Raw genomic sequence first — 27,984 nt, forward strand, 5'->3', positions numbered from 1 at the left:
AAGGGGAAACCCCTTATAAGATCATCAGATCTCATGAGACTTATTCACTACCACAACAACAGTATGGGGGAACTGCCCCCATGATTCAATGATCTCCAACCAGGTCCCACTCACAACAAGTGGGAATTGTGGGAGCTACAATCCAAGATGAGATTTGGGTGGGGATGCAACCAAACCATATCAGTGGCTCACAGTCCAGGAGCTAAGAGACAAGTCAACAGAAAATTACATTATAATAAGATGAATGCTTTGTCTGGGGAACTTCAGGGAATTAGCCCATACCTACGAGGGGCTCCATGGAGCGACGAGGAGAGGTCAAGGTCATACAGAGACCCTGCTCAAATGAGCAGTTACGTGAGCTCAGGAAGTCTTATGATGGGCCTGGGAAGACAGGCTATGAATACATATAGGGGTAATTCTCAAGGAAAAGTTTCACCATTTAGTGCAATGCCTCATCGACTGAGAAGCTGAATAACCTTTGGCCTCAATTTCTTTATCTGTGAAACAGGGATGATAATATCCTTTGATAGAAGCTACACAAAAATCTAATTTCAAGTACTGCCCCAGCCCCCAGCCCAACCTCAACATTCCCAATGTTTTGGCCTCTTGACATCTTCTCAGCTTCCTTCTCAGAAATGTGTCTTAATTATTGTTTCAGAAAATGTGGCTTCTTCAGGAAAAGTACTGTTTTAGCTCAGAGACTATTCAGACATTACTTCCAGCTGTGAGGAATCAGTGCAATGCACTCATGCTGGAATCACTGGAATTGTATCTCCACCTCTCCTTTGCCTCTCATGCAATGTCATCAGAACTTGACAATTTACCAAGTCCCCAGACCTGTACAATGCACAAAGGGAGATAAAGGAAAAAAGAATAAAAGAGGAGGGAAAAAGGAAAAGGACAGGAGGGAAGGGAGGGAGGGAGGCAGGGGCAATTTCAGCCCCTTGAAAAGGTAAATCTTTCATAAGTTAACAAAAAGAGATCTAAGGCTAAGTGTGACTAAGGTCCTGGCTTATTCAGATCACTTCAGATCTCTGTGGCCTGGAGCAATCCAGTACTTTCCTGAAAGAAGTGAACACTAATCAAGAATAAGACTGAGCACAATAGGTGTAGGAGACTGAGCACATAGGAGAATGCCCTCTCCTGAAGGAAGTCCACGCATGGGCCAGGGACACAGGAAACAGGCTGGGACACCCTGGGCAACCAACTCATCAGGGATGCATGGGAAGCCCCATCACTAAACAAATTAGCACAGCCTCAGTTCTCAGAAAAGAACAGAATGGGGAAAAATAGAATCCTCTTTACTGAGATATTGTGAGGAGTAAAGAGAACATTCACGAAAAAGGCCTGGGTTAGCTACTGTGATGATTCTGGATTTGACTGGGGAAGCGGGCAGGACTCAGGGTTTGGAGATAGACCTGCTTGGCTCTGAAGCCCCCTGACTTACTGGTTATGTGTGTGATATCTGGACAGAATCATTAATTTTGGAGGATGCTTAGCATAGAAGAGCAGAGGGACAGATAGAGGGCACCCCGTGATTTGTTAAATGCCTACTGTGTGAGATACTCTGTGCTTACTGACTTCTATGAGTTATTTTATTTAAAATCTTCTACATTGATAATGTTCTCTCTGTTATTGCTATCCCTCATTTTTATATAATGAACATTGTAGTTTTCATTTTGTAGATGAGGAAACTGAGCCTCAGAGAGGTGACATGACTGGCTGGAGGACACACAGCCGGAGAGCTGCAGAGAAGGTGTTGGAACCACAATTGTCTGTCCCGGAGACCCAACTTTGCTCTGCTGCATCTTATACTTGACCCTCGGCCTCTGCTGGCCATCATGGTCAATTCCTTCACATCTTAATGATTCCCTCGTCAGAGGGCCTTTCTCTCAGCACTCCACCTAATTTTGAGATGTTCCCTGAATCATCTTTTTCATTGCACTTGGTCTTTCCCTTTCAGATAACTTATAACAATCAGCAACTACATTCCTTTGTTACCATAATAAAAATATGAAACTAGTGTTTATTAAAGATGGATATCATCCTAATATTATTCTAAGCACTTTTCTTGTATTATCTCCTTATATTTCACATCAGTCTTAGGAGGCCAGCTCTTAGCAACTGACATGTTAGTTTATTTCATTCCATAACAATGCTGTGAAGATGACACTGGTATTTTCATTTCTTAGATAATGGACCTGGGACACAAGAGGCTAAGTATCTCCCTCAAGGCCATGAAGCTAGTAAGTAGAATATATGCCCCTCCACTAGACTCTATGCTTTTTGAGGGCAGGGAACTTGTTCCACAGCCTGAAATAGTAGCAGGCACATCATAGACAGTCAGTAAACACTGGAGTCAATAGAGAGATGAGTACCAAGGGAAAAGAACACAAAGGAGTTATGATGCTAGCGATGAGATTTGTTCTGTGCTCAGAAACAGTTGCTGTATCTCTGATTGCACTGATTTATTGCACTGATTTACTGAGCTTTGTAAGTGCCCAGGTGCTGGGTTAGGTGCTGCAATCTGGGGAGCAGTGTGGGTGTGTGTACTTGTGTGCATGTGCACATGTGCTTATGTATGTGCATCTGTGTGTAAGTGCATGCGTGCATGCATGTGCATGTGTGATGGGCTGATAGGTTAAGGTTGTGGAATATCTGTTGACCCTTAGTTCACCATTATGAAGTTCTGGCAAAGAGACCAGAACTTGAAAGTATATATGCCTATGCTGCCCCCAGGGAGAGAGACCAGCCACAGAAGAACTGTTTTCTTGGTGCAAAGAAGAGAGTTATGCAGTAGAAGGAAATGATGGAAATGGGTTAATAGCCAGAGTCAGAGGAATATTAAATTTTAATGCTATGAGCAGAAGGGAGCCATTCCAGGCTATGGAGCATCCATTCAAATCATTTATGATACATTCCCCAAAACCCAAAGATCTATGTGGCTGGAGTAATATTAGAAGAAATTGTCAAAGTAGGTACAACCAAATCGCACAGGACCTTCCTGGCTCAATAAAGAATTCGGTCTTCATCTAAACCAACAGCACTGGAGACCCCTGAAGGGTTTTAAGTGAGGATGAAATAACCAGACTTGCATTTTTAAAGATCAGTCTTGGTACAGTGTAGATAATGGACAAGAGGGAGGCCAGAGGCCATGAGACCAGTGAGACGACTGTGGAGAAGAGAGAGTAGGGAGAGAGAAGTGCAATGAATCCAGAAATATTTAGAAGGAAAAGCAACAGGAAATGCTGGCAGTCGCCGTGGGGGTGAAGGGGAGGGGTTGGCATTCAGGTTTCTTGAATAATGGAGGGGCCATTCATTGAGACAAAGAACACTGAAAGAGAATAAAAGTTGGAGACTAGGGGAAGAAGAATAAAATAAAAGCTATTTGTAAGAGGATGGACAACTATTTTATGAAAGGTAGAGATACAAAGGCAAAAACAAGACCACAGTAATCCTTTAATCAAGGATTTTGTTTGTTCTAAGGGTCTTAGGCTAAATGGAGGGGCCTGTTATAAGAGTAAACTTGACATCTTGGAGAAACTACTCAATGACTGACCGTGACAGCTCTCCCCACACAGCCTCAGGTTCTCGGCTAATTTTAAAGGCCTGTCTAGAAGCAAATTTTCCAGCACTAGGTGTGTCTCTGTGGCCGATGCTTGAAGTAAATTGTTCTCATGTCATTAAAACTTAACAGCTTCTTCAACAGAAGTGGCATTATTTCTTTGGAACATAATGTTTTATTCCTCCCTATGTTTTAGAAAATCTAGAAAATAAATCAGTACAAGAGCAATTTCTGGAGATTTTTTCTTTATCTACTTTATACAGTCTGTTTGATTTGATGAGAAGCTTAATTTTATTCAAGGGTACATGAGCTTACTATGATGATTATCATTTACTGCACCCATACAGTGTGCAAGCAATGTATGTATAAAGTATTACTTAATCAATCCCAATATTTTTATAAAATCGATATTTACCATTGAGGAAACCTAGGCTTAGAAAAGTGGTCACTTGCTAAAGGTTATCACATGACTTGGCATTGAACAGCTGAGCTCCAAAGTCTGCATTTCCTGCTATGCCTCCGAGGAAGTGGCGCTTTTGCTCAAGGTAGAACAGTAGAGACTTCTTTCTGATTAGCACAGGAAGGAAACATTGCTGCACATTGCTTGCTTAGGAAAACAAACAAACCCTGATGGACATTTGGCTTCAAACTTTTTGATGCTTGACTAACTGATGACTTCTGTGAAATTTAGTCTCCAAAATTAGATTTTTTTTAGACTTTCTCCATATTCATAGACATTCAAAAATGAAAGGTAGAAGGAAACCACTCCCATTTACTAAGCAAATGCTATATGCTTAGTAATATTGGACATAGGAATTATTATCCCCATTTTATAGATGAGAAAATGGAGGCTCAAAGAAAGGTGAAATAACTTGACCAAGTCATACAAACAAGCCAGTAAAGAGGGAGCAAGAATTTCATTCCAGTTGGCTAATTCTCTTATCCCTTGATCAGAAAATATTGCCAAGGCTTTGTTTTGTCTATGAGAGTTTAAAAAAATCAAATTATTTTCAGGCTATAGAATGCTAAACAGTGGATTTGAGTGACTTGTATCAATGTATGGCCTCTTGATTTTGCTGACTTAAGCATTTTCTATCTTTATCCTGGACAGACAAGCACAGTTTTTGTTTGATCTCAGCACCCAAGAGAGGACAGTAATCAGACCAGTACTGAATACTAGGGAAATCAATTGGGCAAAATTTGTTTACTGAACTGAGATTTTTCTATTCATTTAAGAAATCTTCATAAAGCATTTACTATATGTCTTGCCTCGTTCTGAGCACTATCAAATATACTAATTTCATCTTCAGTGAGGATGAGGTAGGTGCCATTGTAATCCTCTTTGTACAGGTGAGGAAACTGAGGCACAGAGATGTTAAGTAACTAGCTCAAAATCACACTGCTAGAGTGAAGCTGGCTCCTTGGTTAGGATCTTAACTGCTATGCTAGGCAGCCCTATACTTGGACGAAATCCAGTTATTTCTTGGGCAGAGGCATCGGGTCTGTGGCTCTTGTGCTTTCCTTCACCTGAGGACTGTGAGCCATCATCCATGGGCCCTACTGTATCCTTTGTTCCTGCTCCAATGCCCCAAACACTTGCTTGTCTTGGATCTAACAGGGCAAAGGAAGAAGTTCTGACTCTCAGAGCTCAGCAGGGTGCTGTCCATGTGCCCAGTGCTGATCAGGCCTCATGCTTCCCTTGAAGGAAAGAAGAAGGGAGTTCAACAGGTATTGAGCACACACTGCGTGCAGCTCAGTGCTTTACATATAACTGGGGACATTGAGTGTTGGCAAGTGCCACATGCTGTCCCAATTACTTTTCATGTCATTGAACATTTAATTCTCACAATCACATTATATGGTGGGGACAATTTCTCTCTGTTTTGTGGATAAGGAAACTGAGAAACTAAAAGATTAAGTAGTTAGCCCAAGGACGCAGAGCCTAAAAATGGCAGAGATGGGATTTGAACCCACAAATGCTACCTTGAGAACCTGAGCTCCTAGCCATTGTGTCTACAGCTTCCACAGCATAGCAGAAGCATAGAAAACACCCCACTTTAATGTTCACGAGTACCTAGCAAGGTGACCACTTTTCCTCCCATGATACTGATCAGAGAGTTTGGCTCAGAGTGGCCTGTTAACTTGTCCTAGCTCACATGATGAGTCAATGAGAGAGGCATGGAGTGAAATTCTCGGAAAGCCCGGAACCTGTGGTCTGTCTGTGGCACCAGGATGCCTCTCTGTCTCTGGCTTCTCAACCAGAAGCCACGTGTATGCATAACCTGAGTGATGATATCAAACACTGCTGGGAGAAAACAGAATTAACCAGAGTAGAAACCCAGTAAGCCAGTGCCAGATATTTCGGGTAAAATTATTTACTACAGCACATTGCAAAAGGGTTTGGTCTTCTTTGCCTCCTCTAGATCTACTCTCCACCTTTTTCAGCCTCAGTCTCTACCCTCAGAGGTTTACCTTTATGGAATACATCAGTTGGGCTCCCTTGATCCCTGACTTCGGTTCCAACTCAGCCAGTGGGAGGCATTCGCAGGAGATCAGAGGGTGGAAGAGTGAGGTCAGGGTGTTTAGTGCCTTGGTTCCTTCCTGGACCCGCCCTTGTTCACCAGGGCTGGTGTCTTCTATATTCAGCCACAGCTCCTGCTGGAGGCCTGCTCCCACCTCCACAGCTCTCTAAGGTTCTGACATCTGCTCTTTCCTGGCCTCTTTAGGCACAGGATGAGAAGATCTCCTGCTGGTGGCCTAGACGGCCAAACTCTTCCCTTTGTATCTCTTTGCCCTACCCACACCTTATAAATGGCTGTTTATGAAACTCTCTTTAGTGACTCCTTTTGAGTGCACCATTTGTTTCCTGCCAAGATTCTGACCAATATATGAAATAATAGGATACAGGAAAGAAAACACAAAACTCACTGTAGCATGATAAGAAAAAACTCAGAGGCCAGGCGCGGTGTCTCACACCTGTAATCCCAGCACTTTGGGAGGCTGAGGCAGGCAGATCATGAGGTCAGGAGGTTGAGACCATCCTGGCCAACATGGTGAAATCCTGTCTCTACTAAAAATACAAAAATTAGCTGGGTGTGGTGGCCTGCGCCTGTAGCCCCAGCAACTGGGGAGGCTGGGGCAGGAGAATCACTTGAACCCAGGAGGTGGAGGTTGCAGTGAGCCGAGATCCCGCCACTGCACTCCAGCCTGGTGACTGAGCAAGATTCCATCTCAAAAAAAAAAAGAAAAGGTTCAGAATAGTTTTTTTGGAAACTATGTGCTGGGGGAAACTAAGCATTTTTTGTGCATTATTTCATCTCACCCTCACAACTGGCCTATGAAATGGTCATAGTATTGATCCCACTGTGAGGCTTAGGTTTTCAGTAACTCTCCAAGAGGAAACAAGACCATATCTAGGTGATGCTGAGGTTCACAGTGCATCTGTTCCTGCTCAACAATGAGCAGAGGCATAGTGGGGAGATGAGAGCAGAGGGAGTCAGCATCTCAAGAAAGACCTCCAAGCTACAGCTGAGCCCATGGAAACATCTTTGGTGCCTGTAAGACAGAAAGGGCCACAACAGGGGGCGCACACCTGCCTTCCATCTAGTCTCCCTCCTGGTTGCTTACAGCTAGTCCCCATCCAGCACTAACTTGAGCCACAGCTTCTCCGTCAGCCCCAAAAAGGAGGGACTTCCTGCTCATGCCCACACCTTGTTCTGCCTAGAAGACTCTACTTCTTCCTAGTATCCAGAGTCCACTCAGAAAGGCAGTCCCGTCCTCCTGCCCTCCCTTTCCTGTATGTTCTGATTCCCTGGGTCATACCTGGCTGAATTATAAGATGCAATGCAGGAAAGGGAGTTTTGTTTTCTTGAACCAGCAAAAAATGCACAACCCTATTGTTTTATTTCTTTAAAGATTGTGAGTGCCTCCTCCAGATCATCTGAGAATTTGATGGTAGTTGTACAGTAATAGAGCCAGGAGTTGAAGTGGTCATGATAATTGCAGATGCCACCTGGGATAGAGGCTGTCAGTTTCTTCCTAAACATCAATTGTCCTCTATTCCTTACTGAGGAACTCTGCTTTTGTTGGAGGATGCGATGTGCCCTGGGAAAACACTATAGTTACCAGTTCTGCCCCTTGCAAATAAGGGTATCCATGTGTGATACAGTTTGGTTAATGATACTTAAGCAAAAGCCATTTGATGAGGCTTCCAACAAGGCGTCCTATCAGCTACACAGACTCAACAGGTGCTGAGAATTTTCCCTTTAGCTCTTTCCCTTTTCCTTACTCCTGCCTGGAATCAGGTCATGATGCCCAGGGCGGAATGAAGACAGCCCATTTTGGCCCCCTAAGGTTGATGAAGCAGAAAGATCGCAGGGGCGTGGCACACTAAGGACATCTTGTAGCTGCTGCCCTGGGCCTGGGCAGCCTAATCTGGGACTTCACAGAGAGGAGGGTAAGACAAGGGTGGGCCTATTTTGTTAAGCACTTACAGGTGGGTTTTCTAATCCACATCCCAGAATATCTTCTTCTGACTCTGTACTGCCCAGTACCACAGCCACCAGCCACATGTGGCTAATGAGCATTTGAATTGGGGCTCTCATTAGCGAATAACTGGTTTTAATGTTATTTTAATTAATTAAAGTTCAATTTTAAAATGGAAGCAGTGGAAGATTTTTTTTTTCATTAAACACAATTTTATAGTTTGGATAGAACCACATTTTGCCTTAGGTGTTGAAATTTTACATTGGATTGACATGTACTGTAGGTGCAAACTACACATCAGATTTCAAAGACTTAGTCAAAATAAACAAGAATGTAAAATATCAATTTTGAAATTATTGATTACATATTGAAACAGTATTCTGGATATATTGGATTAAATAAATAATCTTACTGAAACCATCTTCATCTGTTTCTTTTCACATTGTAAACTGGCTTCTAGAAAATTTAAAACTAAACATGTGGCTCACATTATCCTTGGACAGTGCCACTCTACTGATGCTGCACCCATTCTGTGCCCCTGGAGTGTCAGGCTCTGTGATAAACACTTTAAATACATTCAGCTCATGGAGGTCCTAAAGTAACAGTTTGCAGGGGAAGGGGTAATATTGCCTTCATTTTGCAAGTGCAGAGAGAGGCCCAAAGAGGCTGCCTTGCCTCAAAGCTTCCAGATTATTAGGGGCAGGCCCACAGCGGCATCAGACTCCTTAACTTGTGGCCTCAACCGCCATATGCTCAAGGGTAACTTACCTTGAACTGTGCACAGATCATGATAGTCTGTATATCTAAGTTGTTAATGCTTGCAGACCGACAAGTATGGCTACGAAGACTGAGAGAGAATTTGCTCTCAGGATAACATTTGCCAGAGGAAGCTGGAGTGTTCCACATGCCAGCTGTCATCAGAGGCATGATAAAGTTGATCGAGGTTGCCCAGGTATAACCGGTAACCCCTGTCTCTCCATTAACGACAAGCAATGGATTTTGAGGCATTCTGTCTCCCCTCGGCATAAATCCAGACATGGTGGTGAAGAGGGCTGATATTAGTGAGAAGGCTAGTGCTATGCTAGAGAGACGCCAAAGAATGAAATTCACAGAGACATTCAGTGAGTTTGCAGTTGAGTCACCAACAAAAGTCGACTTTAATTTTGAGAAAAAATGTTTCTCTTGTAATTCAACGATCTAACTTAAGTCCACAATCTCAGCTTTATGTCCATTCTTTTTCCACAGCCATTTTTGTTAGGTTTGTTTCTTCCTTTCTTAACTAAAGAAAAACACAAGCCCAAGCTGGCATTTTTCTATGAGACCTGGATGTGTTCACATTTGCAGTGGACACTGAACACTTTATCACCCCCTTGGTAGCTGTTCGGACACTAAGGGTAACTTGACACTGACAGAAATATTTTGTTTCTGATTATTTTGCCAAACTCAGATATGTGCAGTTTTGCTGTAAAGCATTCTACTAATGTGTACAGAATTGTTTCGTGTGTATCTCTATGCATCCTGACAAGAAATAGTGGGCTAGGAGATGGACACATATATTTTTACTACTGTGGCAATAATGTTTTACATTTCGACAGTGCTTTCCAAATCACAGCATCTTCCAAAGCACCAGAGGTGGTGATAACTTGATGCATTGTTGAAATACAGCAAGTACTTTGGCACTCCAGCATCACATATAACCTTTTAGACCAGGAAGCAAAGGATGGAGGGTTTTTGCTGCATTGAGAAAAATACTAAAACACATTTCTGTGATGGTTATGTCCAAGAGCTTAGAGCACTTTTCAGGGTTTTCTCTGCAAATCTTTATTGTTCTCATCAGACCTCAATAAAATAAATAGGAAAGAACAACTGCTATTAGCTACCCTTTACAAGCTCAGAAATAGGGACAGAGAAAGCTTTGGATTCTGAAAATATTACCAAGTCAGGCAGTGATGGGGTCAGATACAGGCCCTGTCCCCTCTCGTCCTTGGCTCGTCTGTCCCCACCTGCCTGTGTACAGGATGGCCAGCTGACCCTGGACACACCAATTCGTGTTATTTTCCATTACTACTTTTTGTGCTTATATTTGAAATAGCAAAAGACTTCACACTGAGAAACATCCCTCCTTTAAGCTTGCCTTATTTTTTTTCTCTCCCTCCTCCTATTTTATGTATCTTTCTTTAGTCTTCCTTTGGTTCTCCTGCCTTCTTTTTCTCCATCACATTTTTCTTTCTCCTCTCCTTTTCTTTGTCTTTTTCCTTTTTCACTGTCTTCCACAGAACATCATCTTTCACCATCCTCCTTCCTAAGATGGAGTTGCAATCCTATCTGGGGTTTCCTTCTCAAACCCAAGGGGTTATCAATCCCAACGCAAACTTCGTGGGGCATGTGTTTCCACATGTGTCCACTAGGGGGTGTGTGCACAATATCTGTGTGTGTGGTTTTTTAATTTTAATTTTTTTTTTTTTTTAAGCTGCAGAAAGAGCCAGGATGGCTCGATTCTCTTGTCAAAGAAGAGAGCTGACGAGAGAAACTGAGGTTTCCATCCACCAAATACTGAGAGGAGGGTATGGATTTGCAGGGCAGATGGATACAGAGACAGAAAGACAGGTGTGTCCAGGTATGTGAGTGACTGGGATTGAAGGTCTGATTCTATCCATCCTCACATTGGGTGGAGTGACACCTCATATTGGGTGTTTGTGTGTGTGAGTGCGCGCGCGTGCGTGTGCATGTGTATGTGTGTGTGTGTATGCATGCAAGCATGTGTCCAATTCTCCACTTACTATCTCTGAGTCACTTAAACCTTCTGAGCAACAGTTTCCTCATCTCTAAAAAGTGGTGGCTTGTGACTACCTGAATGAGGGAGTTTTTTGGAGCTTGTTTGACTAAAATACAAGAGAGCCACTCACAGACCAAATACTCCTTGGTGAAGGCACTCCGGATCTACACTGGGCTTTGAACTGTGTGAAGCCTCCTAACTTTGAAGAGTTGCTTTGTGTCCTCCCCTTCTTGTGTCAAGTCTTTTCAGCCACAGTTACAAGTTTTGAAAAAGTATTTCCTGCTGTAACTGACTGGAGTCAAGGATCAGAGTGAACACTCTTGGTGTCTTCCTCCCTGACACATAAATGACTGATTTCTAGGTAAGGATATGCCATCTTTTGGTGCCTGCCTTACATGACAAATGCATTGGCCTCAGATGGCTGAGTAGCATTGCTGTTCTGGGACTGCATTTTAGGAGACACAGATCCAGAATGAATGCTGAGTGCTTGCTGTGAACTGACCTCTGGACCAAGCACTGGGGCTGGGCAGCTGAGCAGGCTCTGAGGACAGTGTGAAGGCAAAGGGGTCCACAGATGACGAGGACCAGATGTTAAGTGTGAACATGAGCACAAACAATGCTGGTGGAGAGGACGGAGAGTGGAAAAGCTTTAAAATGCACGTGGTGCCTATGTGAGCTTAATGCTTCAGTTCCAACCTCAAAATGATCCTGTGAGGAGGATAGTAAGCAAAGCAGCTGGGGCCAAGCCGAGGTCTCTCTGGCCTTTGGTACAGTCAGATTAGGACTTCACAGTATGGCACTGCAGAGTTTTGGAGTAACTGGGATAGGATTCACCTTTCTTAAACAAAAGGAAGAGGAAGCTTGTAGTGTGAGCAGCAGTGAGAAGCTTGTAGTGTGAGCAGCAAATATGAAAACTTCCTCATAGACACACTCCCTACATTTTGTGTCTCCTCTGATGACATTGAGTTGCTGCAGCTGTGTCTGACTTAGTGCAGTTAGTGTCATAAAGGCCAGGGACTTGTCTTTCTCTCCCCGGGAGTCAGTAGGTGGGGGAAGAGGAGGCAGGTGTGGATTCTGGCAGACAGTGCCATGGTGGTGGGCTGGGGCCACAGGGACTTGCTGTGTTTTCTGAGATGGCCCATTGTCACTGGGTGGGGTGGGTTTGGGAAGTACCCTTTTGTCTCTGGGGCTGAGAAGCTAGTCCCAGACCCAGATGTGAGAAGAAAGAGCAGCCACAGTTCTTTATTGCAGTGCGGGGCTTCCCGTCCAGACCTGAGCATCTGGTCAGTCTAACCACAAACTCTGCAGATGGAGTAAGCAGCCCCAGTACCCTGGCCTTAAGGGCCTTTGGAGAAGTCTGTTCTGTCCATGGCTATGTCCCCTGTACCCAGAGCAGTCTCTGCACAGAGTATGTGCTCAGAGATTACTGGTGTTTTCTAGGGAGACCTCTGTTGGCCTGGAAGCCGAAAGACCTGAGTATGAGTACTACCTGCAGCTGCTTGTGGGAAAATCACCACCTTTCCCAAGACCTGATTTCTCCTTTTCAAAAGAATCAGAGGGTTAGCGCCTGCAGGACAGTGATCTCATGAAGATCGGCAGAGTGTGCAGCATGGCATGGAGGTGCCCCACAGCCAACAGCCCAGCCAGGTTGGTGGGTGGGGACAATTTCCTGAGCATCTCACAGAGACATTCATCTCCCTCCTCCCTGGAGGACCCTGCATGAGCACTCACAGCGCTTGGCACCTGCCCTCTTGGGAGGTTCTCGGAGAAGGAGGGTCTGGAGCAGAAGATTCAGTGCCCTTGCTGTCAGTTTCCCAGTGCACAGCCCTCCTCCACAGCTGCTGGTGGACTGACTCTGCCAGCTCAGATCAGGGAGGGATGAAGAGCCAGTCAGGAGTGTCCCAGATTGCTACCTGGGAAGGCAGAACCAGGAAGGGAGAGAAAGAAGGGTCAGAGAGTCTCGTGGGCCTGGGATCCCCGTCAACAGCTGTGGAGCCTTAAGCAAGGTGGTATTAAACTGCCCTGGGCCTCAGTTTCCTTCTTTGTAAGTGGTGATCAATAGAGTTTTCCTTACAGGGTGTTGTGAGAACCATAGTGAATCTGAAGTCGTAAACATAGGGCTGGCACTTAATAAAAATAGTGATTCCTCAAGGTCTGGACTGTCACCGGGGCAGATGGTCTGAATGGAAGACACAGAGGGAGAAGAGCTGTTAGAAAAGAGAGAGTCTAAGTGTTCTGATGAAGCCGCTGGGCATCCAGGCCCCACTCTCCTAGCCTCATCCCAGACATTCTCTGTCTCCCTTTCCCCCTTTACAAGCAGCTGTCAGGGAACCCTACCATAGAATGTAAGTCCTGTGACACAGAGGTGTATGCTTCCCTTCCGTTGTAAAAGGAAAAGACATTGTCCTATGAGTCCCTCCTGTTGCCCCGCAGGACTACTGGCATAACCCTGGTTTTGGGGGTGTGGACTGGGAAGTTCAGGCTCTAAGTTAATTAACAAAGCGGCATAGTGAGACATGTAGCAGCCAGGATGCAGCCATCCACACTCCTGCCCTTCTGGGTCAGGGTGGTTTTGGAAGTGCCCTTTTTGTTTCTGGGGCTGAGAGGCCAGTCATAGACCTGGAATTGAGAAGAGTAGCCACAAGCAGCCTACAAGCCTGACGCTGGGCCCAGGTCAGAAACAGAGGTGCGATGGTCACAGGTCCTTCACTCAGTTGGCTGGGCCGGGGCGAAGCACCATGTCCAGCAGTGAGGAGTCCACAGATGGGTGTTTGCCCAGCATCCCTGGAGTTACAGCTGAAGGGAAGGCGAGGGAGGCTCAGAAGGCCCAGAGGACAGCCTTGCAGCCGGAAAAAACCCAAAGCAAAGATCAGCTCAGCATTTCCGATAGGCGGAATGCTGTTTTGGGTATTTCATATTTATTCTCATGAACTTCTTATGAAATAGGTTCGGTTGTCATCTCCACTTGACAGATGAGGACCCTGAGGTGAAGAAATTTGCCCAAGGTCACAGCTAGTGTGCAGCAGACCCATGATTCCAAATCCAGGCTGTTTAACCCCAGAGGCTTTGCTTTTAACTGTGCCATTTTTTCTGCTTCTTGCAAGTTTAGACTGAAGAGAGCCATGAGGAAGACTCTTTTTTTTTTTTTTGGAGACGGAGTCTTGCTCCGTCACCCAGGCTGGAGTGCAGTGGCACGATCTCAGCTCACTGCAAGCTCTGCCTCCCGGATTCACACCATTCTCCTGCCTCAGCCTCTCTGAGTAGCTGGGACTACAGGCGCCCGCCACCACGCCCGGCTAATTTTTTTTTGTATTTTTAGTAGAGACAGGGTTTCACCATGGTCTCGATCTCCAGCGTGAGCCACCGTGCCCGGCCGAGGAAGACTCTTACTGGGGACTCTGAAATGGCACCTTACCCCGGGGAGGAGTGGAGCCTTGAGAGTGAGGGCAGTTGAGTACTCGGGTCTGGGACTTAAAGCTTCCAAGATTTCTACCACCTCCCACTCCCCTCGGGTTTGTAAAGCTGCCTCCATTTGCATTGGGAGTGCGGGGGCTGCCTGGGGGACTGTGGGGATTGTCCTCAAACTATTGGCTGAGAGTGGCATGCCACTGACTTACTCCTCCAAGAGACATTTCCAGTACCCTCCATCCCTGCCCTCTGTACTACACGCTGGTGACCTTCCCCCTCAAAAACAAAACTCAAGCTCTGTCCCTGATGCTCATGGTCTACTGAAAACAGAATTACGGCTGTCTGTGAATGACCTCTGACCAAGCTGGGGGGACAAGAGAAGTGACTTGTGACTTGCTTTGCCAGGGAGGTCCTGAGAGGCTGTCCAGGGAAGGTGACATTGAGGCCGGGACTTGAGCTGGGTGTTTGAAGGCAGGAAAAACGGCAGGGAAAGGACTGGAGTCCTTGGCCTTCCTGGGGGACGTTTATTCCACATGCCTCGGGAAATCTGAAATGGCCTTGGACAGCATTTGCTGGGGGTTGGGGGTGGGCGGAAGGGGACAGAGGGCATTGCCACCGACAGGCGGGGCGTCCCAGGGCCTCTCCCCAGGAGCGGATGAGCTCAGACGCGGCTCATTCAGCTGTGTCCAGGCACAGCCGGTTTATGACCTAAGAGAATGACAACTCAGGAGCAAGTCGGGATGACAAAGACGCCCAGAAGGGCACGCGCTTTTATGTAACCAACCTCTGAGCTGGAGGATCTCAGGAGGTTGGTGCTCTGAGCTCAGGCGCGGAGAAAGGACGGCGCCCCTGCCTTACTCTCTTATAAATACGAGGGGACAGCAACGCGACATAACTTAGAGAAGGCCAGGGAGCTTTACAGAGCAGGGCGGTCCGGCTGCTTTTCCCCAGAGCGCGGCTGGGGCGAACTGGGGCGCCCTTCCCAGCTCCAGCTCGGCCCTTGTCCCCTCTTCCCAGGATCACTCGCTGGGTGACCTTGGGCGAGCCACTTGACCTCTCTGAGCCCCAGTTTCCCAGTCCGTGCATCTGAAAGGCTGTAAGAGCGTTGTGAGGCTCCCCACTCGACCCTCAGGGCCAAAGGTGGGCGCCGGGCACGCGGGAGGGGCCCTCGGACGCACCGCTTCTCGCAAAAGCCCGATTAGTCCAGGCAGACTCGCAGCGGAGAGCGGCCCCAGGAGGCGGCGCACGGCGGGGCGGTGGGCGACAGTGCGCAGGCGCAGAGCGGCAGGGCGGGGCGCCGGGCGCGGGGCGGGGCGGGGCCGGGCGGGGCGGAGCCGGGCGGGGCGGGGCGGGGCGGGGCCGGCGGCAGGCGCTGGGCGCTCGGCGCGGTGGCTCAGAGTGCGCGGGGCGGCGCGCGGCGTGCAGGTCGCATCTGTGGCTCGGGTGCCGGCAGGTGCTGGCGGGACTGGCGGGGATCGCCGTGGACTGCCTCAGGGGCGCCGCCGCCCGCCTGGCCCGAGGGCCCGCCTAACCGCGCCGCCCGCGCCCGCTCCTCGTCGGCCCGCGCCCGGAGCGCGGGGGCTGCCGGCGCTGGGCACTCGGCGGCCACCGGGGATCGGGGCTGAGGGGCCAGTTCCCGCCTCCCTGCCGCCGCCGCCGCCGCCGCCGCCTCCCAGCCGACCGCCCGGCTTGGCGGCCGCCGCCGCCGCGTCTGGCCCCCGGGTCCGCGCCGCTGGGGGCGCGGGCGGGGTCGGGGGTTGCCGGGCGCCGCCGCCCGTGCGCCTGGAGTCCACGTCCCGGGCCCGGCGGCCGGCGAGCATGGAGGAGAAGTACCTGCCCGAGCTGATGGCGGAGAAGGACTCCCTGGACCCCTCCTTCACGCACGCCCTGCGCCTGGTGAACCAAGGTGAGGCGCCGGCCGTTAACTGCCGGCCGGCGGCGGTTGGGGCCAGGTGGAAACGCGGGGGCCCGGGGGGCGCTTCCGTGCGCTCTGCTGTCAGCGGACGCGGCGGAGACGGAGGCCCGGGTGGCCCCCGGGGTCGTTTGCACGGGGACCTGGGAGGCTGTGGGACACCTAGGGGAAGACCCTGATGTGAATTTTGGGGACTTGGAAAGGAAGGACAAGGCTGGGGCGCATGGATGAGACTTGAAGGAAATCTTTGGGGACTCGGGGACCCCCAGGGCAAACTTCTGGGTGGGGGACAGCGACCATCTGGGTCTTCGTTGGGGACGAGGTTGAATTATGTCATGGAAGGGGAGAGTATTGGACTCGGGGAAGTAGGGCGTTTGGTTCGTCTAAGGTACTGGAGAAAAAGCTGGAGGAAAATGGAAGGACTTGAGGGACGCAAATGCAGAAGAGGCGAAGGGAACAGGCGCTTGCGTTGTTAGCGAAGTTTGGGGACCTTAGAAGAGGGTTGGGGTCAGACCCCAGCACCTGAGAGGAGAGGAGCTCCGTGGTCCCAGGGGAGGAGCCCAGTTCCCCCTCCCAGCCCTTTGTCTCTTCTGTATCCAGGCTCCAGCAGCCCTGGCGGGGCAGTCAGCCCTCCCCGGGGGTGGGCAGCCCATGCCAAGCCTTGCAGGCTGGCCCTTGGAGAAGTCAGTAGGGGAGAAGAGGCCGGCAAAAGAGCACCGTTCCGGAGGGCGTTGGGTTGGGTGACCCTCATTGGTGGCTGGCTTGAGGTTCGGAACAGTGGTGAAGGGAGTCCTTGCCATTTTCACAGGACTCCAGCCAGCTCAGGGTGTGAAAGGTCTTAGGAAGTACTGCGGGACAGGGATACAGAGGTTTCTGGAGGCACGCCTACCCGGGACAGTGTTCCCCTGGCTTTCTCCTCCTGTGGCTTCCTGAATCATCTGCTGGGATGCACGGTAAATTAAGCCTTCCTTCCCGGGAGCGGTCTCCTACTTTTCCTGTAATATGCGTTTCAGATGAAGATGGGTGTGGGTGCCACTGGTCTGTCTTTTCTCTGGGAAATGGCAGCAACGTGATCTGGTCAGATCTGCTGGCTTTTGCAGGAATTACTGTGCACTGACAGTCTGTGGTTCCCTAGATGAATCGGATCTGCTGCTCTTAGTGCTCGCCCTGGCTCTTTTATTGTTGGAAGTGAAAGATGAGGCAGACATATTCTATTTGTATATAGATACCTATATTTTAAAACAGTGACCTCCAGTTTTTGCCTGTTTCAACCAGTTCTTCAGAGTAGAGTGTGTGTGTGGTCGACCGATGGTGGTGGAGAGACTCTTTACTGTCTCCAAGAATTTAAGAATATTTGAATTGTTGAACAGAAATAGACTTATGGAGCTCCCTCATTTTATTTTAATTGCAGGCTTATTTTTATTTCTTTAATAAAATGGGCTTGTGAAAAAGTGAATGGGCATGCATTCCTAAATAAAAGAAAAAATCTGAGTTTTATTTCTATGCCCTCTGAACAGTTCTGCAGTTGAGTTTGTACTCCTTGTGCCTGATGATTTACATATATCTTTTATTGCCTGCTGGGCTGTCATCTCTGTGAAAGAAATTTCTTGTACATTGCATGAGATCGGTGGCATTGGAAATATTCTGGATTGTGGACTGAAGTGTATTTTTCCTAATAAAGAAGCTGAATCAAAGTTAGGTTGTACTCAATTAAGGAACAGTTAAACTGAAAGTATAGTGCGTTATCTTATTTTAAAAGTCAGAATTATTTTCTCTGCCATGTTGCCATAGTATTGTGTTGCTAAAACGTCCAAAATTCTTTTGGATTCTGTGTTTTTACTAGTGTTAATGCCTTCCAGTTACTTGAAACAGACATTTACTGGGGAAATGTTGCCATTTAGTGTTTTTTAGGTATTAAACTTGACAAACTTACTTTTCATAAAAGTAATTCTTATAAGAAGTATATTTCTCACATGTGAAGGAAGGAGGAGGTGCTGCTCAGAATCTTGTCTTACTGTTAATTTAGATTACTTCAGATTGAAACATTTTTCTCTTAAATCACAGGCTGATATTCGGAATGCAGAGCTTTATCATTTAAAATATTAATTACACTCTTATGTAACTCCAAAATTACAAGTGTTTTAAATCTGAAGCTACATGATTGTGAGGAAGCTTTGATTTTAAATCCAACCATCTTGTTATGGGCTATTTTTTCTTATTTAGTTATATTTGTGTTTGCCTCTAATGCAACTGTGTTATTCACATTGGAGTTGGTATTTCGGCACTAGATTGTAGAATGGGCCAGCATGGCAAACCTTAGCGTTCCATGTAATAGATATGTTTTATGGTATCTCTAAACTCTAACAAGGCCTTATGTTTGCATAGTATTTTAAAGTTTCCAAGGCGCTAGTTTCGTCCTCACACTTGCATTCCGGTAAGGCAGATGTTCATGTCTTCTCTTTTCAGGGAGGGAGATGAGGATCCCAGCTATCTAAGCTTGTGGGCAACTGAGATTTAATTTGAACTCTCAGATCTTCTGTCTCTGAAGACGTTGTTCTTTCTTATTTTGCCTTCCTAAAATGTTGGAATGAAATACTTCTCACTTGCTAACTTCAAACCCTGCAGAAATCAATATAATTAGTATGATTGTTTCCAACTGACTTAAATGTGTGGGAAATAATATATATCCTTTAGGAAGTTTATCCTGATTTTCACAAAAAGTTTCTGTCTGCACTTGTCTTCTTTGAAGAAGCAAACATTCATGGTAGATTTATCTTCCAGGATTTTGATGCTGAGGCCAAGAGGCACTTTTGAATTAAAGCCCTCCTGTGACCAGTATATTAGTTTAATAATCAATGCATTATGATAATGAAATAGTTTATAGATGAGGTGTAGTTCTTTAAAAATTCAGTGTTCGTAAAGATTGATCAACTTCCTAACTGAATTACTCTTTTTCTTTCTTGAGCTAGAATGACAATAAGAGATATACTCCTGTCTGGTATACATTGGCTTTTATATTTTTCCAGACTTGTGTTTCATCGTGGGCATTGATTGCTGATTTTATTTTCATTTTACCAGAATAACTGGTTCTCCTCCTCCACCTCCTAAATGAATTTGTTTCCCGAATATTTATTTATTTATTTTTTTGATACGAAGTTGCCCAGGCTCTGTTGCCCAGGCTGGAGTGCAGTGACACAATCTAGGCTTACCGTAACCTCCGCCTCCCGGGTTCACGCGATTCTCCTGCCTCTGCCTCCTGAGTAGCTGGGACTGCAGGTGTGCGCCACCGTGCCTGGTTAATTTTTGTATTTTTAGTAGAGACAGGGTTTCACTGTGTTGGCCAGGCTGGTCTCAAACTCCTGACCTCGTGGTCTGCCTACCTCAGCCTCCCAAAGTGCTGGGATTACAGACGTGAGCCACCATGTCGGGCCTCTGAATTTGTTTCTCTAACAAAATTAGTGGTTAATGTTTATTTGATGTTAAAACTCAGTCAAAGAAAATAGGCTTTGGGATCCCACTCCAGACCCCCCCTTGGTGCCTGTAGGGTGAATTGACATTGCAGTTCTTGCCAAGGAGAGGTTAATTGGAGATGAAAGTAGTGTTGCATGTTTTACATTTGCTAGTAGGGGATGTGCTGACTCTTACTAAAAAACATCTTTAGAAATGTCTTATGCATTATAATTTAATCCAAGTCTCTGATATTGGTTTGGATGCTTTTCAATACAAGCCAAGTAACCATTAAATAAGATTACATAACACTGTATTTTTAATTATCTGATATGATGTATGGATTGGTGGCTGGCTCACTGCCAAGTTACATTTAGTTGTCGTTGATTACAAGAGAAAGTGGAGCAGAGGATTCAAGATTAAGGTGGTCCAGATTTGTGTCTAGGTTGATAAAAGTTTTTTGTTGGTATATCAAAATGGTTTTTATATCAGTTTCTCAAATATTACAACTCTTAGCATTACTTAGAATAAATATGGGGGATAAAATATATTAAGGAAGGATTATTTACTTTATGTACATCTCTTTGTAATCCACAAAACCCGGGGGCTTAAAACTTGATTTTTGGGGACCCCTTTTGGAAAACATGTAGGATTTGCTTGAATGTCACAGACTTGTAAAGTAGAGAATGAGAATTGCAGAATTGTATTTAGGTATGGTGCCTTCATGCTATAGTTTGTGATTTTCTGTTTCATCCAAAGGAGGATGTGATTATTTAGTTTTTAGTTTTTTATTATTTTTCTTTGTGTTATCAGTTTTTTTCGTTTTGTTTTTTAAGAAAATGCGATCACTCACAGTTTTAGATATGCCATTTCTGAGTTTTATACAGTGTATTATGATTAAAAGTGACCCAGTGATTGTGAGTTACAGGGTTTGGTATTGGACATTAGTAACAGGCTTATAGAGAATCTGCCATGCCGGTTCTCTGTGTTGGGTCCTAGGGGTAGGGAGGAAAAACAGTCTGCACCGGTGAGAAGCTCCTGCTCTCCTCTGTGTGCGTTTGAGAATGAATTTTCGGTTTGTAGATGCCCTCTTTCCTAAGGAACGTCTTAGTCCTTCAACTATGCTGAAATATTTAGTGGTTGGATGGCTTAGATTTACTATTAATAAATCAGCCTGTGGACATTTTTGAGGCACTTGTTGGTACTGGGTCATGTTTGTAATCGTGATACTAGTAACAGCTAGAGATGGAGAGGTTATTAGCCCAGTTTTTCAGTTGTAGAAACCAAGATTCTGACAGCTAAAGTGACTTGCCCATGGTGACATGCTTATAATAAAATGGCAGAGTGAAGGGTCAAGCTTTGTTCTTTTACAGGTCCATTGTTCTTTTTACCATGTCCTACTGACTCTCAGTAACACTGAGAGTCTAAAGGGCTAAGTTACTGGTCAACCTGTGATGGTATAATTAGTGAATGATAGAAGGAGAATGAAAACCCTGGCTTTTTTATGTGCAGTTTGTTTTTCCTCTAGCCTGTGCTGAATTGAAAGATAAATTATATAGCATCCATTTTCATACTTCATTCTTCACATTTCTGCCCTAAGTCCTCTGACCTTTTTCAAAATGGGTTGGATTGCCTATTTTCTGGTGTCACACAACACCTGGTGCTCTTACGGTGTGATCCTCGTCACACTGCTTTGTTTGGATCTCTTTGTCTTTCCTGGTAAAGAGTGAGGTCCTCTGAAGACAGGGCCTGGTCTTTCCTCTGTATCTTCAGCACCTAGCATACGTCTCAGCACAGGGCCCTTGGGAACTCCTGTCTTCATTTCATGTTGCGTGTTAATTATCATTAAGGGTAGCAGAATCAGAAAGTATATTTGGAATTTAGCAGTCAGTAAAGAGCTTTGCTTCTTAGGGCTTTAGAGGACCTGAATTGGAGGTGGGGATGAAGTCAACAGTTCTGCCCGTATCAATGAAAGAAGGTTCTAAGTGAAATGCAGGGTTGAAGAAGCAGAAAAACATCCCAATGCTCTTTAAATGTGGTTGCACAGTAGGGATCCTTCTCTAGGAGATAATGAGAAGATGTTGTCAGATCTGCTTTGAATCAGATGTTTATTTACTTTTATTCTTTCTTAAGGAATTTATGAAATCACTGCACTCTCATCAATTTGCTCTCCTTCTCTAAACTCCTAATGATATTTCTCATGACAGATTAAAAACAGAACTTTGGAAGCCCTAGTCACATGCCAAATAAGGTTTCTTACCTGAGAGAGTTATCCACAGTTTCAGATGCCAAAGGGAAACTCAGAAAGCCAGAAGAGCGATTGAAACTGCAAATTGAATGCCAACAGCAACTTTGATATCAGAAGCCCCATTTGCCTGTTGTCACCAGTCCCACTGAGTGAAGATAGAATGACTTATATCTTCTACCAAAACAATAGAAGGAGAGTGTTCCTTGGCGTTGGGGATGATGATTATAAAAGCCACCAATTTAAAGGCTCTTCTGTGCCAGCTGCTTTTTGTGCATTATCTCGCATCCCCACAAGATCTTGCAAGGTAGGAGGTTTTATTCCCTGCATGCCTCCTTTATTTTTTTCAAATGAGGCCTCTAAGGCTCGGAAACACTAAGTAACTTGCCCAGTCAAGGTACATAGCTTGTAAGTAGTCAGGCTGAAATTTTAAATCAAGTCTGCAGTGTTTAGGTAAGATACTTTAAGAAAAGAGATAAAAGGACAGAATTCAACATTGTTGTTTTTAAATAAAAGTTTCATTATAGCAGAAGCCTCTTAGGAATTGCCATTGGAGATGAATTTTTAAAAGGGGTTACTGAAAATGTGTTTTACCAAAAAGGCAAGCTCACTTTTTTTCTCCTGTGCTCTCTGGCAGTGTTTTTCAGTCTTCAGTAGGCATTCAAAGTAAGGATTTGTAAATATGTATATATTTCAGTGACCAAATAGAAAAATATTCCATATAGAAAGCCAGTGAAATTCTTGCTAAAGTTTTGTCTCTTGAGGGATCCTCCTAGAGGTGCAGTGCTCTTTGTATTTTAACACTTTGTTTATCACAAAATCAGTCGAGAGTACGATATCAGGGATTTATAGTCAGTTTATGGTATATTTGTGAATTCTTCATTCTCTAAAAATAGGTTCACAAAAGAAAAAAAAGTATTCCCACAGATAATGCTTTTGACTTTCTGGAAGGGGGGAATATGTTTAAATATTCTTGCCCTGCAGTTGCTAATGATAGTAGCTACCATTTATCAAGAGCCTTTTCTGGTTTGCATGCTTTATGTATGTTACTTCATTGAATTAGTTTAACAGTCTTAAAAGAGTAAGTCATTTTACCTTATTTTATAGATGAGAAAACCGAGGTCAGGAAGGTCATATAATTTGCCTAAGAACACATAGCTAGTAACTGGTGAATCAGGATTCAGATCCTTGTCTGCCCAACACTATGACACTATGTAGGGCACCTGTTAGCACCAGATAGAGGTGGAATCTTTGAGTGTGTCTTGTTTTTCATGTTTTACTTTTGTGGGGAATTTGGATTACGCAGCTCTTCAAATTAAATACCTAGTATTGGACTGGGTGAGCAGGGCAGGTTGCTTACTGTACAGAGGGCACACAGGGGCATGGCAAAACGGCATAGGGACTTTGTAACCAGTGGCAACATCTGGTGGGTAGCTTTTACTTGGGAAACAGTGTTACTCAACAAGGAATGAGCTGGTGCAGAAAGAGCCATGTGATTAGAGGTGACATCTTTCTAGTCTGTAATCCCCTGCAAGTTACTTTATTTCTCAGAGTCTCAGTTTCCCCATCTGTGAAATTGGGAACCTTATGCCTTCTTTGTAGGGTTGCCGTTTTAGATGTAAGTACAGTGTCTAACACATAGTAGGTGTTTAATAAACATCACCTGCAATTTTTATAAAATGTTCTAAGACAGATGTGTAAGTATTGGCATCACTTTTCAGATATAATGTATATAATAAAAATTCAACACATAAATCATCTACTTTCATTTCTTAGGGTAATTTTATGTTGTTAGAATTATTTTAGTTTTCCAATCCAGGAAATATTGAAGGAGAAATTCAGTCTTTAGGAAGCTTCTTTCATTAATATCATGCACAAAATTAGCAGCAGCTCTGATTGATTTTTATTATGCTATTCAAGACACAGCACCTGAAGCTTAAATTAACAAATGAAGCTTCCATAAACAGTTTTATGACTGCATATCTTAAAACATGTCTGGACACCCAGCAGCCTCTCTCCACAAGCACAAGATACCTTACTCTGAATTGGTAAGCTGTAAATTTCCATAATTTTTTACATTTCCATAATTTTTCACCAATCAGCCCCTGCTGCTATTTTAAGAATTTTAAAAGGTATTCCTAGCATACTATTGATGTTCTTCCTTGGTATGATAAAGGGCAAGCGTATGTGAGGGCACCCTTTTAAATGTCTCTTTTCGATATATATCTTACACTTGGGGTCACTGTTGATTCGAGCTCCCATGGGAGAAAATATAGAAATTATGATGAAGATAAGGGGCAGTTTTCATTTTCATCATTTTTCCTTGTTCTTTCTCTGCTACGTTTGTGCCGTTTGTACTCTGCTTTTCTTCCACTAGATGGCGCTCCACATGGCTAGGTTACCTTCTTTCTTTCACACTGGTAGCTATTTCTGAACTGAGTCTTGATCGATAAACGTGCATTGCTTTTGATTTTCATGCATTGGTATTTTTCATATTATTAATATCTTAGGAGGCATACTTGCTAGTCAATATTTGCAGAACGCCATGCCTTTTTTTGTAGCCACCATTGCTCAAGTGCCTAAGGTATGCCTGGCACTGTAGCTAGGTTCTTCACACATTTCTTCATTTAATCCATGACTTTCATGTGAATTTAGTTTTGTTGTTCTCATTTTACAGGTAAGAAATGGAGGTTAGAGGGATTTATAACTTGTTCAAGGTCACAAAGCTAACTTATATTATAGGGATCAGTGTGCCCTAAAGAAAAGTATACTCCAAAAACATTAAATTGAAAGCTTTTGTCAAATAACTTGTTAGGATAGTCTGACTTATGGTTACTGGCCATGGTAATATGTTTATTTTGGGGGAAAATTATACTCCTCACAGTTAATTTGCTTTGGAGTATATAAATCAAATTCCCACATCTGCTTTGTATAAGAAAGCACACAACAGTAACAAAAGATTTGTCAGTTGGTGTGGAAATTTCTGCTTCCTCTTGCCTTCTGTTTACTGACTTGAGTGGGCTGAGACTTGATGAGTACTAGGTATAAAATGTGGGAAGAATTTTGGACAAAGCCAGGCTTCCTGTTTTAGTAACTTTTAGCGGGCTGAATGCTGTTAACGAGTCCCCAGGACTTAAAAAATTTATCCTTTCATTTTATTCATTTATTCAACATATATTTGTTGAATTGCTAAGTTGACCTGTGTGTTCTGGACCATGACTTTACCTCACCGAGCCTCTATTCCCTCATCTGCACATGGCAGGCAGGATGCCACCTCAGTGGTTGTCATACATTTTAAAATAACTGAAAGAGTATAATTGGATTGTTTGTAACAGAAAGGATAAATGCTTGAGATGAGGGATGCCCATTTCCCTGATGTGATTATTATGCATTGCATGCCTGTATCAAAATATCTCATGTAACCCATAAATATGTATACCTACTGTGTACCCCCACAATTAAAAATAAAAATTAAAAAAGATTAAATGACAGTGGTTTCGTATTTGTTTAATTTCACTATAAATTTTTAACATGGAATATATTTGTTGTATCTAAGATGAGATTATTACGCATATATTTCTGTTCCTCATATATCATCTTTTACAAATGAATACTTAAATACCTTGGCGTGTATTTATTAAAAATAAGGGCCTTCCCTTTCATAACTGTCATACAATGATCCAAATTAGGAAGTTTAACAACCACGCAGTACTGTTATCTCATCTACAGTTCACATGCTGATGGCACCAGTTGTTCTGTTTTTGTCTTTTACAGGACCCAAGTCAAGATCACACATTTCGTGTAGTGTCAGGCCTCTTTAGGGTTTCAGTTTGCAGTAGCTGCTTTGTCCGCCTTTGCCTTTCATGATAGGCATTTTGGAAAACTATACAAAAACTATACAAGGCCAATTTTTTGTAGAATGCCTCTCCATTTAGGTTGTCTGATGTTTCCTTAAAATTAGATTTGTGTCACACACTGTCTTGGCAGGAATGCCACCGAGGTGATGGTAGGTCCTTCTTAGCCCCTCGTACCCGGGCACGCAACGTCTGTGTCGTCATTGGTGAAAAGTTCGATTACTTGGTTAAGGTGGTGCCAGTTTTCTCCTCTGTAAAGTTACTACTTTCCTTTGGTAATTAATTAATACTTCTGTGAGGAGATACTTTGAGACTATGTAAATAAATATCCTGCTCCTCATTAAACTCTCCCTCACATATTTTAGATCCATTAACATTTCTTACCTGAATTATTACTATGATGGTTGTAAAATGGTAATTTTCTAACAGTCATTCCATCTACATTTATTGGTTGATATTCTACTGAAAAGGAATCTTTTCTACTCCTTCTTTCTCCCTTTTTCTCTTTTTCAATCCCTCTCTCCCTCTTATTCAGTCGTATCTGTCTTCTAAATTCATGCATTTTTCTTTAATTCAGTGGGTTATAATCCTTACTATCACTGTGTAAATTGAAGCTCAAATTGTTTAAGATTTGGCCATTGAGAGCCGTTTGCTCTGGCTCCTGGGTCCATTTGAGAGGCTCATCCCCTAAGTTGGCTTAGTATTTTTTTAATCTCTCTAACAGCAACTTGTTCCATGCTCATCTTGTTCTTGCTCTGCCCTAGCCCTCAAATGAGCCATTTTCCCCAAAGGTGCCCTGGTTTCTTTTAGTGTGGAATGTTGTTTAGAAGCCAAGATCTGGAGTGCTGGTGGTCATTGCTTTCAGGCTCTTTCACCAGACAGCTGGGAAGTAGATACCTATCTGTGGCTGTACCTTCATTGTCTTTATGCTAAACTCTACGCCTAGGGCCAGCAAACTTTTTCTGTAAAGGCTAAAGAGTAAATAGTTTGTGGGCTGTGCATTCTACTCAACCTCTGCTGTGGTAGCAGAAAAGCAGCCACAGACAGTATGTAAATGAATGAGAATAGTTGTGTTCTGATAAAACTTTATTTATAAAAACAGGCAGTGTGCCGTGGGCTGTGGTCTGCGGTCTGCTTACCCTTCCCTGCTCTCAGCAGAGAAACTAGGGGCCCAGGCCTTATTACCAAATTTGGTAAAATTCATTTGTACCCATGCATTCCAAAATAGGGGCACAATAAAAGTTATTTGCATGAATGAATTAATGATAATTGTGGGCTCTTTCTATGGCAGACCTCTCATGGTTCTTTTGGACATCAGTCTCTTATGATTTGTCAGTTTGTTTAGGTCCTTATTTAAAGATGAGAGGCTTTTAGAAACATAATGTGCACAATATGCAAAATAATACTGAGAAAAATGATCTTATAAACTCATGAGGGTATTTTTCTTGTCATGATGAAATAGTTACCTTTCCTTAATAAGAGCATATCTCAAGGCGTAGCCATGCTGCAGGCAGAGCACACGGCCCCTGCTTTGCTCTGGTGTCACTGCATTTTGCGTAGGCTCAGCTGAGAGGCAAGACTCCACCACCAGTCAATTGGGTGAAAATTTTCAAAATTATACCCCTTTTATTGTCTCAGAATAGATTTGTTTCTTCACAATTTTCTTTATGTAATTTATTGCTCTAATTCATTCAAAAAAGGATTTTATTACATCAGTGACAAATCAGGGAGTGATCCCATTCTCAGAGAAGAGTATGCCAATAGGAAGGACCACCTTTTTTTTTTTTTTTTTGAGACAGAGTCTCATTCTGTCGCCCAGGCTGGAGTGCAGTGGCATGATCTTGGCTCACTGCAGGCTCCGCCTCCCAGGTTCAAGCAATTCTCCCGCCTCAGCCTCCCCAGTAGCTGGGATTACAGGCATGTGCCACCATTCCCGGCTAATTGTTGTATTTTTAGTAGAGACAGGGTTTCACCCTGTTGGCCACGCTGGTCTCAAACTCCTGACCTCGTGATCCACCCGCCTTGGCCTCCCAAAGTGCTGGGATTACAGGCGTGAGCCACTGTGCCTGGGCAGAACCACCTATTGTTAATGCACAGAGACTGCCATCAAGGTGATGTCTGACGCTGGAAAGAAACCAAGCGCTAGAGTACATGGCAGCCGATGCCAGCAGCTTGAGCGTAAAGATGGAGGTTCATTCAATTTAAAGTGTCTCTGATGACTCTAAAATAAATTAGGCTTTAATTACTGCTTAAATTTTTATTTAATTTCAAAAATTCGAAAGTCGATTTTAA

The 27,984-nt window shown here is 44.4% G+C and overlaps 1 protein-coding gene across 5 annotated transcripts in view; it reads left to right on the top strand.

Annotated features, from left to right (window-relative positions):
* The first annotated feature begins 15,627 nt into the window (after window positions 1–15,627).
* The window catches only part of KHDRBS3 (KH RNA binding domain containing, signal transduction associated 3), a 197,591-nt gene continuing 185,234 nt past the window's right edge, over window positions 15,628–27,984 (top strand). For 2 of the 5 annotated variants that reach the window (XM_063643566.1, XM_063643565.1), the window contains exon 1: window positions 15,628–16,140. In XM_063643566.1, coding sequence (XP_063499636.1) covers window positions 16,053–16,140 — 88 coding nt within the window. In that variant the 5' untranslated portion in view covers window positions 15,628–16,052. Of the gene's footprint in view, window positions 16,141–16,891; window positions 17,100–27,984 lie in introns of those variants that run through there. The other 3 variants (XM_055287334.1, XM_063643563.1, XM_063643564.1) reach the window with 3 other exon arrangements.

Source organism: Symphalangus syndactylus, chromosome 7, assembly GCF_028878055.3.
Source record: "Symphalangus syndactylus isolate Jambi chromosome 7, NHGRI_mSymSyn1-v2.1_pri, whole genome shotgun sequence".
Lineage (NCBI taxonomy): Eukaryota > Metazoa > Chordata > Mammalia > Primates > Hylobatidae > Symphalangus > Symphalangus syndactylus.